This window comes from Sorex fumeus, unplaced genomic scaffold (genome assembly GCF_029834395.1).
Source record: "Sorex fumeus unplaced genomic scaffold, SorFum_2.1 ptg000078l, whole genome shotgun sequence".
Lineage (NCBI taxonomy): Eukaryota > Metazoa > Chordata > Mammalia > Eulipotyphla > Soricidae > Sorex > Sorex fumeus.
This window is the reverse complement of record NW_026606135.1, coordinates 2,687,525-2,706,931: the sequence shown is the minus strand read 5'-3', so window position 1 is coordinate 2,706,931 and position 19,407 is coordinate 2,687,525. Positions and strand designations below refer to the sequence as shown.

At 39.4% G+C, this 19,407-nt stretch overlaps 1 protein-coding gene across 3 annotated transcripts in view; it reads left to right on the top strand.

Moving 5' to 3' along the window:
- Nucleotides 1-19,407, top strand: part of WAPL (WAPL cohesin release factor) — a 66,348-nt gene that overhangs the window by 38,671 nt on the left and 8,270 nt on the right. For all 3 annotated transcript variants that reach the window (XM_056130384.1, XM_056130383.1, XM_056130382.1), the window contains exons 5-15: nt 146-241; nt 2,094-2,246; nt 2,517-2,653; nt 5,020-5,131; nt 7,809-8,036; nt 13,049-13,160; nt 13,724-13,821; nt 14,736-14,812; nt 16,043-16,218; nt 16,481-16,596; nt 17,212-17,376. In XM_056130384.1, coding sequence (XP_055986359.1) covers nt 146-241; nt 2,094-2,246; nt 2,517-2,653; nt 5,020-5,131; nt 7,809-8,036; nt 13,049-13,160; nt 13,724-13,821; nt 14,736-14,812; nt 16,043-16,218; nt 16,481-16,596; nt 17,212-17,376 — 1,470 coding nt within the window. The remainder of the gene's footprint in view (nt 1-145; nt 242-2,093; nt 2,247-2,516; nt 2,654-5,019; nt 5,132-7,808; nt 8,037-13,048; nt 13,161-13,723; nt 13,822-14,735; nt 14,813-16,042; nt 16,219-16,480; nt 16,597-17,211; nt 17,377-19,407) is intronic.

Genomic DNA, 19,407 nt, shown 5'->3' with positions numbered 1-19,407 from the left:
CTTCATGTCTGCCCTTGGCTTGGAATCATGGTAGGAATAAGAGGCAGATAGTGTTGTTCCTGCTCTGTCTAGGATGTATATTTATGTATTTAAGTATTTTTAGAAGAATGCAAAGATACAGTTATATTTTCCCTATTTTTTTTAGTCTCCCACAAAAGCTGTATATAATGCCAGACATTGGAACCATCCAGACTCAGAAGAACTACCTGCACCGCCAATAGTAAAACCTCAGAGTGTCACAGTAAGTGAACTGTACTTTTTAAATTTCCTATTTAATAAATTGAGTAAAATTAGTAACTGTCTTCATTTGTAATTTGAACCCCTCTGGTTTTTCTGTTTAACAATTTACTTTAACCTTCCTTTCCCAAATTTTTGGCTGTGGTTTAATTCATTGGAAATTTTGAGGCTTGTTGATAGGATAGCAGAAATTATTAAATTACTACTTGGTTATAAATACAAACCATAGGAAGAAAATCCTGGGTGGCTTCTTATTCTTGACCCATGTTTCATGGAATTTTATAGTAAATAAATTTAAATACTCCATAGTTTTTTGGAACTATTTGATTATATTCTCTTTTTGTACTATTAAAACTATATTGTAGTTATATCCTGTGTAGGTCTAAAAGTGTCTTTTGAGTGAAAAACTTAAAGTTTTTACTTTTGGCCTTTACACAATTTATATTGTAGGTGATATGGTTACAATAGTTTTTGGTTTTTGTTGTATTCGTGTCCTAAGTTATTATACCCTCCCACACTCCCTCCCCGGCACCACCACCAGAGTGCCCATGTCTCTCCTCCAATGTCTTAGGTCAATGAAAATTTGCTGTTTAGAGAACTTACAGGCATCATAATAATAACTTCTAGTTGAAAACACAGTTGGGAAAAAAAGTGGTTTTAAAACACATTGGAGGGGCCAGAGAGATAGTATACTGTATGTAGGGCCACCAGGAGTAATTACTGAATGCGGAACCAGGAGTGTCACACCTGAGTATCATTGAGGTGTGGTCCAAAAAGCCCCCACCAAAAAATAGAGAGGGAGAGAGGCCCAGGTGATTGTACAGTGGGTAGAGCCTTGCGCGTGGCCGTTCTGGGTGTGATGGATCGTGTTCCATATATGGTCTTTGAGCCCACTAGGAGTAATTCCTGAGCGCAGAGCAGGAGTAACTCTGAGCACAGCCAGGTATGGCCAGAAAACGACATTGAAAAAGAGATTAATAATTTTCTGAATATAACAGTAGTGTGTCTGGATCTGATTCCCAGCATCCCATATTTGGCCTCTCCCTCCCTACCCCCCACCCACCCCCAGTGATTTCTGAGTACAGAGCAAAACCTCAAAAAATTTCCTTGTCTCAAGTTGATCACACTCCTTTTGCTAATACAGAATAATCATATAGTAACTACTTATGTTGGTCTATGGTATTCTGTTTCTAGCCAATACTGTATAGTTTGATTTGCTTTTAAAATTTGTCTTTTCTGTTGTCTTCATATCCCAGTCCTATCTGCTCATCAGTGCTATTTGAGTAAGGAAGAAAATTTTTAGAATGTTTTTGTAGTGACCCTTAAGACATAACAAATGATTCATGTAAGGTTAAAAATGACCAGAAACAGTTCCTAAGTGGTTCTTTTTGTGAAACATATTCACTTAGTAGTGCAAAGAAATGTAAAGTATTCCTTATGAATTTTCAGAGGCCTATCCTTACTGCCATTAAAAAAAAAGCTTTCACTTTATTATTATTTTTTAAGCTATTTTTGCTTAGTTTTGGAGCAATAGCACAGCGGTAGGGCATTTGCCTTGCACGCAGCCGACCTGGCCGAGCCGGGTTCAATTCCTCCACCGCTCTTGGAGAGCCCGGCAAGCTACCGAGAGTATCTCGCCTGCACGGCAAAGCCTGGCAAGCTACCCGAGATGTATTCGATATGCCAAAAACAGTAACAAAATATCTCACGATGGAGACGTTACTGGGCCCGCTCGAGCAAATCGATGAACAACGGGAAGACAGTGCTACATACAGTGCTAAGCTAGTTGTGCTAGGTAGATGGTACTTTAAAAATATATTTCTTTAGCGTTACTAATTTGATACCTTTATTAATAGGTGAGGCTATCTTCAAAGGAACCAAATCAAAAAGATGATGGAGTTTTTAAGGCTCCTGCACCACCACCCAAAGTGATAAAAACTGTGACAATACCTACCCAACCCTATCAAGATATAGTTACTGCACTGAAATGCAGAAAAGAAGATAAAGAAGTAAGCAGCCATATACAGTTTTATTGCATGTGGATAGATTTTTGTGTGTAACGTTTAACTTTTTAAATGCCTTGAACAACTATCAGTACAGTGATAATCATAATTTAAAATCGTAACTTTATTTTACCCTACCACTACAGATGGTCCCCAGATACTTCATTTGGTTGCTCTAAAATGAATTATTTTATGTTTTCTAAAGAACAGCTAGTATGTAGTTTTAAATATGCTAGTTAACAGTTATAAAGAGGTGGATTTAATTTTTCTTGGCAGTTATATACTGTTGTTCAGCATGTGAAGCACTTCAATGACGTGGTGGAATTTGGTGAAAATCAAGAGTTCACTGATGACATTGAATACTTGTTAAGTGGCTTAAAGAGCACTCAGCCTCTAAACACACGTTGCCTTAGGTAAGATCCTAAGCCTTTATTTGATATTTGTGTTTATACTATAGATCATGTTAAAATTTTCCACCTGGGGAGCCCAATTTTTTTTATGGTATTGTTTTAGTCAGTAATAAGTTAAAATGTGATTTGTTTTATTTCTTTTTATTGTTCTCAAGCCATACAAGCAGTGCTCTTGGGTCACTTCCGGAATTGTTAGGGGACCATGCCAGGGCAGGGATTGAGCTCAGGTCTCCCTGATGAGTGTGTGTGTGCTCCAGCTTTTGTGCTATCTTACTGGATCCAAAATGTAATTTCTTTTAAGGAATATTATTCTGTATAGATAAAGGATAATGGATGAGCAAAATATTTTAGAATAATGCAGGTTTTCGTTTTTTTTACATGCTTTAAAAAAGTGTTAACCAGGAGCTGAAGCCTTAATCCAGTAGATGGGGAGTTTGCCTTGCATGCGGTTGACCTAGGTTTGATCCCTGGCTTCCCATATGGTCCCGTTGAGCACTGCCAGGAGTAATCTCTGAGCATTGCTGGGTGTGGCCCACCAAAAAAAGTCTTTAAAGAATATTTTATGTTCTCTTTTAGCCCAAAATGTTTAGTCTTGTGATGATAAATTAGATTAATTTAAGCATGTTTTGATTTGGATCATGTTTTATATGCCAAATGGGTTGACAGTCTTGATTTGGTTGAATTGCCCAATCAAATATTTCTGATTTTCATGTGTCAGAAGCCTTCTGGAAAGGTGATGATGAATGATTATGAAAAATATTTTGGTAGTGCTAGAATTGAATATTAAATATAGGGCTTCCCCACGCAAGGGACTTACTCTACTGCTGAACTATATCCCCAAGCTCTAAATAAAGTATTTTTTAATAGTAGTAGTTTTGTAATGAAGACACTAAAGGTGATGATCATGTGTTTATATAAATTTTAGTGCCAGGGATTGAACCCAAGGGGCTCACCTCTGCAAGGTATATGTCTACTCTACCATTAGACTATGTCCCTAGTAGTGGTGTGTGTGGGGGGCGGGGGGTCGCGGATCCACACTGCCTATCTCCTAACCTGTGTGTTTATCTGTTGGGGGAGGGTATTTGTTTGGGGACCACACATGGTTGTGGTCAGTGCCTAGCATCACTCCTGGCAGGCTCAGGGTACCATATGGGGTGCTGGGGAATGAACTTGGGTCACGGCAAGCACCCTACCTGCTGTACTTACATACCATAGTAGGCCTAGTAGCATACCATATACATCAGTAATTTTTTTGTTTTGATTTTGGTTTGTTTACTGGACCACTCTTGGTGGTGTTTATGGCTACTCTGACATGGTGCTTGGGCACTGCTCTCTGCAGTACTTCGGGGGGAGGTTGGAGGGGAATCATGTTGTGCCAGGGATCTAACCTTGGACTCTAGAGATGACTCAACAGGTGCTCATCAAACTGTAGAGCTATCTCTCTGACTCACATAAATAAATGTTCATAATTTCTTTTGCCCGCGATTTTAATTTTGTACTTCTTAAAGACATTTGACACGCTCCATTTTCATTTGCTTATATTTATTATCACGATCACGATCACGACCACCCTGTTGTTCGTCGATTGCCTCGAGCAGGTGCCAGTAACGTCTTCTTCGTCCTAGCCCTGAGATTTTTTTTTTTAAAGTGCCATATTCAAGGCTTTTTCAGGGTTAGGAGAATGAGACCCATCATTGTTACTGGTATTTGGCATATTGGGTATACCACGGGGAGTTTGCCAGACTCTGCCGTGTGGGCATGTTACATTTGGTAGCCTGCCAGTTTGACCAAATTAGGAATGAGATGATAAGATGTCGCGCGGCCGCAAATGCGCTCATCCAAGTGTGTGGAGCTCATCCAAGTGTGAGGCTCATCCAAGTGTGTGCAGAGTGCTCCCAGCATGGCCTTGGCTGGGCCTCGGTGGTCTTCAGCTGTTGGGCCCTGGTGGAGACAGTCAGGCATAGGGTAGGAGACTCTGTCTTGTTCTCTCCCAGGAGCTGAGTGTGATGATCTCTGGATCCTGGCCGTTGTTGGAGTTACACGGCAGTTGGTGGGTGTAACTGTCTAGTTACTGGCAGGTCCAGTCCCAAACTGTGCAGGCTTGGAGATCTCAGCCCCGGGTCCCACACACCTGGGTTCCTCTGTCAGTTCTTTTATGCGTGAGGCTCATCCAAGTGTGTGGAGAGTGCTCCCAGCATGGCCTTGGCTGGGCCTCGGTGGTCTTCAGCTGTTGGGCCCTGGTGGAGACAGTCAGGCATAGGGTAGGAGACTCTGTCTTGTTCTCTCCCAGGAGCTGAGTATATAGGTATAGGTAAACAAAAATTAATGCACTAGCTTATTTTCCTCTAATCTGATCTGTTTTCTTCTAGTGTTATTAGCTTGGCTACTAAATGTGCCATGCCTAGTTTTCGGATGCATCTGAGAGCACATGGAATGGTAGCGATGGTCTTTAAAACCCTGGATGATTCCCAGCATCATCAGGTATCTTAAATTTTTTTTGGTTTGTGAATTTAAATCTATTTAGCTTTTTAGAAGGTATCTTCTTGGATATTTATATATTTCCCAATATGAATTAAGTTAGTTTTGGGGCTTGGTTTTTGTTTTGGGGCCATACCTGGCACAATGCTCAGGGGTTACTCCTGGCTCTGCAGTTATCAGTCAATTACTCCTGGCAGTGTTCAACCATACGGGCTGCTAGGGATTGAATCTGGATAGGCAAGTTCAAGACAAGTGTCCTGCTTGCTATATTACCTCTCCAGCCTTCAGTTCTGTTAGTTTTGCTCAGAAGAGTTTAATGCCAGAACTTGAGATTTATTTCTCTGCTTGTTAGTTTATACTTTTAAAACACTATTTAGGAACAAAAATGCTAGTCCAAAGGGGAAAAAAAACCCAAACATTCAGCAATCATCGCCAACATTACCATGCTCACATTTAATTCTGTCAAAACTAATTTCTTCTAAGTGGAAATTTTTTTCTCTCTCTTTGGGTCACACCCAGCAAAGCTTAGGGGTTACTCCTGGCTCTGTACTCAGGATTACTACTGGCGGTGCTTGGGGGATGATACGGGATGCTGGGGATTGAAGCCGGGTCTGCCTTGTGCAAGGCAGACGTCTAACCACTGTACTGTTGCTCCGGCCCTAAGTAGAAAGTGTTAAGAATAAACTTTCTGTTTGATACTGATAGCTTGGAAACAACCAATATTGAATTGCAGTCCAAAGTTTATTGTTTCTTTTAATATTTTGCTTATTTACTATTTATAGCTGACATCAAAAAATGTCTAAAAGGAATACATTTCTCATTTTCGTTATGACTTTAATGACTTTTTCTGAAAAGAAGAAATGCATTTCAAAAAGGTTAAGTTTTTGAAATTGGAAAAAAGTCATCACTAATTTTATATAATGATACCTTAATAGAACTTTATTATATTTTGTTAAAGGAGAGTATGTTCTCGACACATTCTAATACGGAATCTTAGGAAATTGAAAGTAATAAATTTTGTTCTGAGTAAGCATAACTCTGTTACCAGGAGTTATAGAGTGTCTAGAGAATTACCAGATTGTAGCATGTAAAGAATCATTAGGAAGAAGATGTAAGAGCTAAGAATGAATTTGCTTTGGGTTAGCAAGATAGCTGAAAAAGCTGAACTCCTGCTTTGTGTACATGTAGGCCTGACTTCCATGCCTGACACTGCTGGGTGTGGCCCAAAACCTAAAACAAAAAAATACAATGAGAGAACAGTATGAACTTTATTTTTCATGGAGTCCTCACAGGACCAAGTCACTAATGTAGGTTTTGTTTTTGTTTTTGTTTTTTAAAATCACTGTGAGATACACAGTTACAAAGCTGATCAGGTTGGGTTTCACTCAGACAATGTTCCAGCACCTCCACTAGCGCACATTTCCCACCACCAGTTTCTCTCCTGCCACCGCCCACTAATGTGTTTTCTTTGGTACAGTTGTTCCTGTGACATCTGGTTTCCACTCATTTGCTGTAAGAATCTAATCACTTAGAACTGTATTTGCCTTTGAGGAGTTTAAGCCTTAGATGATTGATTTTCTGTGCTGTGAAATAAATGTAATTACAGACTATCCCAAATGATTGCGTTTCCCAACATACAGCTTTTTGTATATTTGTTTACTTAGAGTAGACTGCATTCAGGACTTACAGATTTGCAGATTATAATACACATTATAAGCAGTATGTTCTAATTACCTGAATGATTTTGGGAGTACTTTTTGTGGGGAATATGGAGGTCGTACTGGTCAGCAGGCCTACGGGCCATACGCAGTGGAGCTTGGGCAACTGTGGAGTGACTGGACTGGTGGTTCCATTTGAGGGCCCTGAAGTGCCAGGAATTACATGGGTCACTCCACTGGTGCTCTGGGGGCCTCCCAAGGTTGCCACGTACAGAAAAATGTGCCTTCACCTGTGTGTGTCTATGTAGTTTTCTAATTAGTTGATTTTAAGGGAGTGACTCCAAATATGTAAATTGACGGTCTCAGACACGAACTCAGTTTTATCGTGTAGGAAAAATCCGTACCTATTTTTTTGTTTCTGTCAAAGGTTTTGAAATGTTTGTTTAAACCTTAAGCTGACATTTAAGTTTGCCATATCATAAAGAGTAAAGTGTATTCTTTTTTATTTTTTTGCTTTTTGGGTCACACCTGGCAATGCACAGGGGTTACTCCTGGCTCTGCGCTCAGGAATTAGCCCTGGCGGTACTCGGGGGACCATATGGGATGCTGGGAATCGAACCCCGGGTCGGCCACGTGCAAGGCAAAAGCCCTACCCGCTGTGCTATTGCTCCAGCCCCTAAAGTGTATTTTAATATATACACATGTGTGTATACATATACGTACCCACAGAGTAAATTCTATATTCGCTCAAAAATGACCAAAAGCAATATAATTGGCTCACATTTTTCCAGTTTCCATTAGAGAAGGTCTATAGAAAGAAAATTTTAAGTATCAGTGTTTGTTTGAGAAACTGATTTATTGCATTGGAATATTTTAAGAGGAGGGATTTTAATGAATAAAATTTGCTCACTGTTTCTTTTTTTTCCACTATTTCTAATATGTAGATAAATGTCAAAATGATGTTACTAAATTGTCGATAATTGCTTACACTAACTTTAATATTTTTCTTTGATTTGTTGAAGAATCTGTCCCTTTGTACAGCTGCCCTCATGTACATACTGAGTAGAGATCGTTTGAACATGGATCTTGATAGAGCTAGCCTAGATCTAATGATCCGACTTCTAGAACTGGAACAAGATGCTTCTTCAGCTAAGCTACTGAACGAAAAAGACATGAATAAAATTAAAGAAAAAATTCGAAGGCTTTGTGAAACAGTACACAACAAACATCTTGATCTAGAAAATATAACGGTGAGTTCCTTCCCTTATATCAAAAAGTGGTTGGTTTGCTTTCTCCCCTGGCATCAGTGAGGCATTCCAAATTGTCTGGACATTGTGGGAAAGAGCTCATGCTCCCCCTGGGCACTTGAGTTAATTGAGCCGTCCAATTTAAGACCCAGAAAATTTTTAGTCAAAATGTCTATGTGACTTTGGACAAATCATTTAATGCCCAGTTCAGCAAGTTTTAAGGTACCTATAGTTACAATTGCTGTGTCTGAGATTCCTAAATTGGCTCATCTATATTCACATTTCTTGTTAAATCTGCCTTGTACCTTTAAAAAAAAAGATACTACATGTAGACTCTGATTATTTGACACTGCCTTTATTTATATTATTTTTTAAATTGAATCATCGTGAGACAGCATTACAAAGCTGTTTTGATTGGGTTTCAGTCATACGATGTTCCAACACCTATCCCTCTACCAGCAACATTGCCTTTGAAGCATAATTTTTGGCTAGGGTTGTGGTTAAGTGGTAGAATACTTGCTTTGGCTTTATAAGGCCTGGGGTTTAAGCCAAGGCACCACAAACTTTTTCTCCTTTTTTATTTACTTTAAACATTTTACATATGATCCTTTTTTGATATACTATTTTTTAATGATAAAAAGAATACATTTATGCTTTAAGTGAGTGGTTTTGTTTTGTCCCAACCCTCTTTTGTTGTTACTGATGATGGTGGTGTGATGACTGCGGGGCTGTGGTGCTTGTGGATTTTCAGCTGTGGCATTCACACACTTGGCTGCGGAACTCACTATGGTTTGCACTCACTCCTCATACTCGCTGAGGTTTACACTCTTGGTTGATAGAAGATGCCATTATGATGCTTTTTGCAGTCGGATTCCCAGGTGCTTGCAGGAGGGTGCACCCACTGGCCGTAGTGCTTACACATTCCGGCCTGCCTGATGCGACTAGAAATTGCTTTTGTTGCAGTGGAGATCATAGGCACCGAAGCTGGCAGAGCTTTTAGTTCTCACCTGCATAATTGAATAAAAGTGGCTTTAAATCATATTTGCCATGTAGCTCATGATTTTGGGCTTTCTGTTTATTTTTATTTTTGTGTCACATCTGACGATGCTCCGGGCTTATTCCTCACTCTGCCAAGGGATGGCTTGTACCTAGGAGGCACTCAGGGTACCATATGCGGTACCTTGCCATATTGGACTTTGCTCAGGAGCTACTCCTGACTTGGTGCTTGTGGTCATTCCTGGGGATCCAACCCAAGTCTCTCGCATCCAAACCATGTGCTTTAGATTTTTGAACTATCTCCCTAGCAAACATGATTTAGATTCTTTCTAGGAATTTGCTATTAAATAACATGATGATATGCTTGTTCATTGAGTTTTTTTGCCCCATGGTTTATTGGGTTTATGTAGACTATAATTACCAGTATAATAACTCTCCAAAAGTGGGTTAAAATTTACTTGCAGGATTAAAACCAAGTATATTTTACCCGTTGAGGAGCAGGGGAGGATAGCTTAAAGGGCTAAAGCACATTCTTTGCATGCCAGGGCTCCAGTTGTTTTTTTTGTTGTTTGTTTGTTTGTTTTGTTTTTTCATTTTTTGTAATTTTATTTATTGAATCACCATGAGAGCAGTTACAAAGCTTCCGGGTTTAAGTCTCTGTCATACAATGAAACACTCGTACCTTCACCAGTGCCCATTCTCCACCACCAAAAACCCCAGTATACCCCCATCCCACACTCTCCCCTTACCTGTGGGGCAGATGATTTCCACATTACTCTCTTTGATTACATTCAATATTATTATTTGGGATTTTACCCCAACACTCAGATCTGCCGAAAAGGCAACTGTAGACAATTTGTTTTCTATTGCTGGTTAAGAATGACATATGATGTCGCATGGCTGCAGTAGTGGCGGCGTGATTTTGAAATTCCGAAAATTTAACACTTAAATCTGGAGGGATTTCTGCCAAAACCTGCTGGGTTCCGAGATTTGTTCCTGAGTCTCTGGGATCATGGCCGTTAAACTAGAAAGGCCATTCATGGGTGGCGACTTGGGGTCTTGTTGAGACGAGAGGGCCCCAGTTTTGATCTCTAAGACTGAATCCTCAAAACTGATCCATGATGTCCTCCATGCACTGTTTGTTTGGAGTAACTCCCAAGCACCAAGCTAGAGATTTGATTTGGTGTAGTCCCAAGACCAAAAAGATTTAATAGAACTTAACATAGTTTCTAGTGTGGGGGCTTTCTCTGGGGTGCTTTGTCCCATGAGTTCCTTGGCGGTGGGGGTGGGGGGTTGATTCCAGGGATTCAACACAGGGCTATCGCATGTGCTCCGCTACTTGAACCATCTCCCTAACCCTGTTGCATTTGTGTAAAAACTTAAACTGTAGACATTGTTTTACACGGTGACTACCCCTTGCCCCCGCGTATTAGTTTTTTCAATTGATTGCTTAACTTCTTCCTTGAAATACACTGCTGTTCCTGATGTGCAGTGGACAGATAATCTAACCTATTAATAACAAAATGTGTTCATGTATGATTCATGTAACGGAGAACAAATTGCTGAATCTTGTCTGGTTAATGATTTGGCTGTGCTTTAAATCTTTGAGGATCGGTTTTCAAATAAAAACTTTGAATAGACTTTCATTTTCATCTTAAAATAATTTTGATAGAATCAAAACGTGTTTAAAACAATGGAGTGAAAACTATTTGATAGCCTCAAATTTCCTTAAAATCAGTTGACAAATATATAATAGCTCATATAGGTTATTGTAGGAAATTTCCAAGTGTCTGCATAAGATCAGCTTAAAGAAGACATCTTTCATGTCATCAAAATCCCTGGTAGTTAGGGAGTAGCAAAGCTTTGAATAGACTTTTAAAATGCCAATTTAAACTAAAACATAGCCTAAATTAAGAAATCCTTTTTATGCCAATAAAAACATAATAAAAGTTGCCCTATAGCATAAAAGCTTGAATGTATTTTTATATCAACATCCAATTACTATCCTTTCTTTTTCTAAGCAAAAAAGGGCTTCATTTTTGCTGCTATGACTCATGGGCTTAATCTCTCACTCTTTGAGGAACTTAAAATGAGAACTGGGCAAAGTTTAATCTGTTTTGGTTTTGTTTAGTTTGGGATTTGGGGCCATACCGGGCAGTACTTAGGGCTTACTCCTGAGTCTGCACTCAGGGCTTGCTCTTGTTGGGGCTTGGGAACTCTAATGGGTGCTGGGGATCAAACCTGGATCAGCTCCATGCAAGACAAGCACCCAAGCGACTGAATTATCACTTGGGCCGCTGAATCTGTTTTTTATAGTAATCTATTCTAGTTCTGTACTTGTCACTTTGTAAACCAACTTTTGTTTTATTTAGGGTTTAAAGTTCTCTTCTCATTCTGTAACATTAAGATTTTTGCTGATAATGTCTGTTTTGCATTTCAAATACCAAGTTTAAATTCAGTTCGAAGTGGGCCAGAAAGACTTTATATAAACTTATTTCAAATGAAAGCAGCTTTTGTGGGGGGAATCCAGATCATTTCAGCTTTATTAATTGAAGTATTTTATTATGGTGAGGTTCCTTCATTGCAGTAGGAACTAGATTGCTCTTTATTGGGACCTGGCTTTATTGAGGGGAATGGCCACAAACTCACTGGTGCTCAGAGGCAAATCCTGGCTTTGTTTTGGCGATTCAGACCAAGTTCATGGTCGCAGATGCATGCAAAGCCAGGCCCTAATCTCTACATCATCTCTGGCCAGGGACTGGCTGTTTTTTTTACAAAGAACTAAACCTAGAAAAACTGGAGTTTGGTTGTACAAGATTCTTACACTTAAGTGCTTTCTTGTAGTAATCTTGGATCATTGTGTATAATTTTGTTGTGGTGACAATGTAACAAGCTACTGATTCTTAAGACTGGTAAATTTAAAGCTCTAAAATTAATCAGTATATTTATTCAGAATAAATAGAAAAATATGCAGAATAAGAAAAACACAAGCAGGGAAACACTGTAGGAAAATAGGAAAAGTATAATTGTCATTGTTTATTGGTAGAAGAAGACATACAGTTTAGCACTGTAGCACTGTCCTCCCGTTGCTCATCAATTTGCTCAAGGGGGCCCAGTAACGTCTCCATCGTGAGACTTGTTGTTACTGTGTTTGGCATATTGAATACATCACGGGTAGCTTGCCAGGCTTTGCGGTGCGGGCAAGATACTCTCGGTAGCTTGCTGAGCTCTCTGAGAAGGGGCAGAGGAATCAAATCTGGCTGGGACGGGCTGGCTGCACGCAAGGCAAATGCCCTACCGCTGTGCTATCGCTCTAGCCCCTACAATTTACTAATAATAATAATATGTGGAACAATCCTAATACAAGTGTATTGTCAGAAGACTACAAACCAATATAATAAGATAACCATTTCTTAGCCTCAGGTAAAAATTTAAGTGATGATATGCCTTTGAGGGTTCTGGGCTTCTGTCACATCCATACTTTACTCTTTTTTCGGGGGGCCGGTGTCACACCCGGTGATTCACAGGAGTTATTCCTGGCTCTGCACTCAGGAATTCCTCCTGCTAGTGCTCGAGGGACCATATGGGATGCTGGGAATCGAACCTGGGTCGGCGACATGCAAGGCAAATGCCCTACCTGCTGTGCTATCACTCCAGCCCCTTTACTCCTTTTTTTTTTTTGCAGCCTAAATAGATTGGTTTACAATTAAACTATACATATAATTTAGATTCCATAATTTCCCCATTTATCCTCTCAATACTGTAGAAGCATATATTGAACAGCCAAATCATAAACTACTATTTACAATGGGTTTTCACTGAGAATGAGCTGGTGGTTGAAAAAGTTTGTTATACCATTCTGAGATAATTTAGTTTATTTGTGAAAGCACTTATGATACTAACAGCAAAATGGTTTGGTAACATGCAGTGAACTTTTCTAATGAAAAACTATGTTTGGTACTGTTGTCTCAGAATTACTGCTAAATGCTCATGTTCATAATGGTGCTTTTGATTTGTAGACTGGGCATTTAGCTATGGAGACACTGCTATCCCTTACTTCTAAACGAGCAGGAGACTGGTTTAAAGAAGAACTACGGCTCCTAGGTGGTCTGGATCATATTGTTGATAAAGGTATGATGTATATTATTAAAATGTTTAAGTATTATATAAATGCTTTAAAAACAATTGTATCAGTTTGAAAAGATCTAGACTTTCAGTAGCTTAATGCACATACTTGCCTTTAATAAGAAAGGCCATTGACAGTTTGAACCTGAAAAGTTATGGAAATGAAGTAATTATAAAATAGTTTCATACATTTCAGTGTCTCACAGGGCACTTGACTTGTATCCTGCCAATGGGGTTCAATTCCCAGTGTCCCTTTTGGCCACCCTAGCCTGCCATGAATAAGCCCTGAGCACTACTGGTATAACCCAAAAACAAAAAATGAATGTCTCACAGAATTAAATGTAGAGTGAGTACTACTGGGGGCCAGTTATGTGGCTCAGTAGTAGATCACATACAGTGCCTTATGGTCCTGGGTTGATCCTCTTGTACTGCTGGGGAGGAAAAGAGGAAGTAATATCTTAAAGATGTTCCAGAATATCCATAGCTTATTTATAGACAGCGTTTCACAGAAGTTTGGTGCTAAATATTGAGAGAATGAGACACTAACATAACTATTTCTTTTTTCCTAGTAAAAGAATGCGTGGATCATTTAAGTAGAGATGAGGATGAAGAGAAACTAGTAGCCTCGTTGTGGGGAGCAGAGAGATGTTTACGAGTTTTAGAAAGTGTGAGTGTGGGCAACTATTTGGGGAAATTATTCTTATGACTGTGTATTTGGGACTGCCAAATATATCCTGAATTTCACATCTGTTAGTCTAAATCAGAGTTATAATGCCTTCTTTGTACCACAAGAAAAATGAGCAACTTAGTTTTCCCCCTGTAATGCCTTGAATTTGATCCCAGGTCATGTGCGAGCCAAGCACTTTACCGTTGAACCGTGTTCCTACTGGAGGAGCAACTTAGTGTTTAAAGAATATGTATGTTGTTTTAAGTAAAACCTTGTATGTCATTTGTATATATCACCAAATGTTAACGCTATTTATTATTTAAGGTGGAGTTTGCTTTAGTTCATAAATTTGTGGAAAGCAGTAGTTAAATGTAATCCATTTTTACTGTTTTTCCCAAAAAAATTATTTTAGGCACCATGATTTACAATACTGTTGATGAGAGGGCTTTATGCATATGATGTTCCAACGTCACGCTACACCAGTGTCAGATAATTTCCCCTCCAACCCCTCTGAAGTGGGACAAAGAAGTCTGGGAACATCTGCTTAGATAAAAACAGCCGGTCTTCCTCATCCTTCTCTTTTAAAGCCTAGTTTCCTAAACCATGGGTTGAGTAACTGAATGTGGGGATTATGAAAAACGATAAAAATTTGTTGGAGGGGAGAGAGAAAGTATGGGAGTGAAGGCACTTCTCTTGCACCTAGCTGACCAGGTCCAATCTCCGACACTGTATGTGGTGCCTGGAGTAAACCCTGAGCACTGCATGGTGTGGTAACTCTGGCCCAATTAGTAAAGTATTATGTCTTTACAATTTATTAACAGTTAATGTTGGTTTTGTATGCCTGTATATCTGTGGTTGTGTAGAAATTTCTCAGGAGAAAAGGGATGATCGGGATAAAAATTTTTCTCTTTTAGGTAACAGTGCATAATCCAGAAAATCAAAGCTATTTAATAGCATATAAAGATTCACAACTCATTGTCTCATCAGCTAAGTAAGTTTTTCTGAAGTAATACATTATATAAAACATTTGGGTTCACCATAAAGGAAATGCTCTAATCACTTCCTCCATAAAATATTCGCCTTTAGTTCTGTGAATCAGTAGCAGTGCGATTCTGAGAACTAAGGAGTTCAAAAGGATGGAAGTGTGCATCACGGTTCAGGTTTGATCCCCAGGACTGCAAGGACCCCTTTGAGTTCCGTTCCGCCAGGAATGTAGCCTTTGATTCCTGTGCCCCTGGGCCGAGAATCACCAGCAGTGGTCTCAGGTCCCAGTTGCTACTGAGCAAACAAAAATAAATAGAAGCTGATATAAAACAAATCGGTAATGAGTCAGAATGACTGTTAAATGTGGATCCCAGCTTATTAACTTCAGCCCCATGATCTTCAGCACGTCCTTGCTACAAGTTATTTAAATGGAGATAATTTTGTCTGCCAGCTGAAGGTTGTTATAATAAAAGGAATTAGTAAATTTGTTAAATTATTGGTAATTTTAAAATAACGGTTTTGAAAATATTTTAAGTGGCAAATATTTCTTGGGTATTTGTAATACATTAAATATATTAAAGAGTTTATATAAAACCTAGAACTTAAATATATTAGTCCTTATTTTTAATTGTAAACATTACTAGTCTTCTTTTGCTCTTTTATGTTCCCCTCAGTTTTCACATAGTTTTCTCTACTACTGTTCTGTCCCCTAAGAGTTTTCGTTTTAAATGAAAAGCATGTAAATGAAATTCAGAAGTGTGCAATATTAACTTTTGAAAATGTTACCTAGTTCCAAGAGGGTTGTGGGGGGTCTGAACTGTTACAGTGGGTAGGGCACTTGCCTTGCATGTGTTTGACCTGGATTTGATCCCCAGCGTCCCATATGTTTGCCAGATCCTGCCAGGAGTGATCACTGAGCACAGAACCAGGAGTCATCCCTGAGCACTGCCAGGTGTGACCCCAAATAATAATAGAATAATTATATTCCCCAGAATAATAACTTCAGCTATTTAGAAAAATGTAAATTACCAATTTTTTTTAATATAGCAAAATTTAGCACTTAGTATGAGACCACATATACATGTGTACATGATTGAATTATTAGTATGTAACTTATGAACTTAAATATTTTTGTAACGTGGCTACAGATTTAAAATTACATTATTGTTCTAATAGGTAGAAATTATTAGAACAACTATTTTTCTGTAGTGTAATTATTTGTTTCGTCTTCCTTAAGAGCATTACAACATTGTGAAGAATTGATTCAGCAGTATAACCGTGCTGAGAATAGTATATGCTTACTTGATAGTAAGTCTCTGCCTCACCAGAATGTAACTAACCATGTGGGCAAAGCAGTTGAAGACTGCATGAGGGCCATTATTGGAGTGTTGCTCAACTTAACTAATGATAATGGTAAGTAACACTTAATAGCTACTGACTCTATATACATGTAAGATCAAGGTAACCTTGTTTCGTCGTTTTCCTTTTCATAATTATTCGTATAAAGATGAAACCACTCTTGGTATTTGATAGTTTTGGAACCAGTATAGTAGCTTGTCTTGGAAATAGACACGTGTGTGTTTTTAAAATTGCTATAAATGTTTTGACTTTCACTAATCAGATTAATGCTTGTCAACATCATAAAGAAGAATCAAAACAATTCTCATTGTTTCAGAGTGGGGCAGCACCAAAACAGGAGAACAGGATGGCTTGATTGGCACAGCAATGAACTGTGTGCTTCAGGTTCCCAAGTACCTACCTCAGGAGCAGAGATTTGATATTCGAGTGCTGGTGAGTTGAAGTCACTTTCAGAAATGGGTATTTGAATCTATTAAAAGTGATGAGAATGTCATCTTAATTTTGGGCTTAACCAGTTCTGGTTTCTGTAGATTTCTTATCAACTTGCTCTTATTATATGAAAGAAAGCCGTGACACATCCTATGTGAAAATAAATTAGAACTGGAAGTGATGATTAAAAATGAAATGATTCCTTGGGAAGACCATAATCTTACTAGTTTCACGTCATTGTGTAGATTGTAGAAAAGTCACCCGGTTCTTGATCTCAACCTTAGGAAGGAGCCGGAGAGAGAGCTCAAAGGGTTGTCATTGATTTACATGCTGGAGCTAGGTGCAGGGAGGCATTCCATGGTTGTTTCTCCCAAAGAGAGCCTGAGTGGCTCCTCGAAAGAAGAAGTGAAAAAGGAGTCTAGATAGGACAGCAGATAAAACACTTGCATTGAATGAGTTCAGTTCCCAACTCGGGCATCATACATACGTTCTGAGCACAGAGCCAGGAGTAAGCCCTAAGAATAGCTGGGTCTGGCTACAAAGCCTGAAAATAAATATCATATATATTGTATTCGTTTACGTTTAATTCTCACTTGTGGAATGCTTTGATTTTTACAGGGCTTAGGTCTACTGATAAATCTTGTGGAGTATAGTGCTCGTAATCGACACTGTCTAGTCAATATGGAAACATCATGTTCTTTTGATTCTTCCATATGCAGTGGAGAAGGAGATGACAGTTTAAGGATAGTTGGACAAGTTCATGCTGTTCAGGCTTTAGTGCAGGTAAGCATCAACAGCTTCGTCAGCTTAAAAGTGGTTGTTTTCTTGATTGTAACTTCACCTTCCTCTGCCTTATTGTATTCTCACATTGAGAAAGAATTCAGTGGTTTATAGTGTGGCCTTTGCTCTGCTTGACTCTGTGATCTTCCTTAGGTATTGTTAGTAAAACCAGAGGCATATTAGCACAAGTAGATATTAATTATAAGAATCAATCTCCAGAACAGAACTGGTTGCTCTGTTCATTTCAGATTCTCAAGCTTTAACTTACTGATTGCTCTGTGTATACTGAAATATTGGGCCATCATCTTTCAAAGTTTGTGTGGACTGATTTTCTGACTTCAAAATTGTGTCTGAATGTATTTAAAATGGATGGTCCTCAGCTCTTCTACCCACCAAAACAGAACCCATGTCTCCTATCTCTTTATATTTCCCTTCAGACCATATACATTTACCCTTCTGGTGGTGGGGTGGGGACTTTTGGGGCAGTCAAGCCCATTTGGGGGGAATAAACACTATATAATAAACCCCCTGCCGAGCAATGCTTTAACTGCGTCCAGGGCCATAGAGGTAATACAGAGGTTGAGGTGCTTGCAGAATAGGCAGCTCTGGTTGAATTTTTGGCATAAGGTCCCCCGAGCATTGCTAGGCGTGATCCCTGTTCCCAGAACCAGGATAAGCCCTGAGCACTGCTGGATGTGGTCCCAGCTGCCCCCCACCCCAAGCAGAGCAGCTTACAATAACTTGATAGGAATGAGTTATAATTAGGACTCAAATGTTTTCTTTCAAGCATTTTGTTTTTTTTTTTTTTTCTTTTTGGGTCACACCCGGCAATGCACAGGGGTCACTTCTGGCTCTGCGCTCAGGAATCACCCCTGGCGGTGCTCAGGGGACCATATGGGATGCTGGGAATCGAACCTGGGTTGGCCGCGTGCAAGGCAAACGCCCTACCCGCTGTGCTATTGCTCCAGCCCCTCTTTCAAGCATTTTGATCTTGGAACTTCTGTACACTGAAAAATGATTGATGTTGTCTGGGGATTATGTGTCCTTGTCATGGGTGAAGGTTCTGGCTATACTTCCTGGTACCACATGACCCTAAACACTTAAAATGTTGGTTTTTGGCCCTACCGTGCTATACTCAGGGGTTTTTGTGGCTCAGTGCTCGGGAATTACTCCTGGTGTGCTTTAGGGAACCAAACAGGGTGCCAGGAATTGAACTTGGTAGGCAAGCGCCTTACCAAATATACTGTTACTCTGCCACCCCAGTCAATTATTTTTTGTTTAGGGGCCACACCCAGCAGTGCTCAGGGCTTACTCCTGACTCTGCACTGAGTGATCACTCTGGCCGTACTCAGGGGACCATATGGGGGGCTGGGAATTGAACCCAGTTGGGCTGCGTGCAAGTTGAACCCCCTGCCTGCTCTACTGTTAGTCTCCAGTCCTCCCATTCTTAAAAAGTAATTGGGGATTCCAAAGAATTTTTGTTAATGCCATTTAATATTTACTGAATTTGAAATCTTAACAAAATTGTGAAACACAGATGCTTAATCTGTTAACCATTAGAATAATGGCATTATCGCATGCTACAGCTTTTGGGAGATGGCATTTCATAATCATGAGAGAAGCAGTTGATCTCTTTAATGTGTTACGGATACAGTTTTGACTTCATAGGGTCTGCAAAAGGATCTCTGGTGACCCTAAGGGTCCTTGAAGCTGTATTTTTGTTTTGGGCCATACCCAGAGGTGCTCAGAAGCTATTTCTAGCTGTATGCTTCTGGTGGTACTCAGGGGACCATGCGGTGTCGGGGATTCAAGCTCAGTCTCCCACATGGCAAAATATGCACTCGAGCTCTTTTGCACATCTTGAATCAGTTTCATGATATTCTATTATATAAAGTGTAAACAAATTTTCTTAAATTTTTCATATATAGATATACACTCTCCTAAATACTCAGCATATTTTTAAGGTAGTTTTTAATAATTTTGAATTTTTCCCCAAATCATGTCAGTATGTATGTTAAATGCTTTCTGTATACC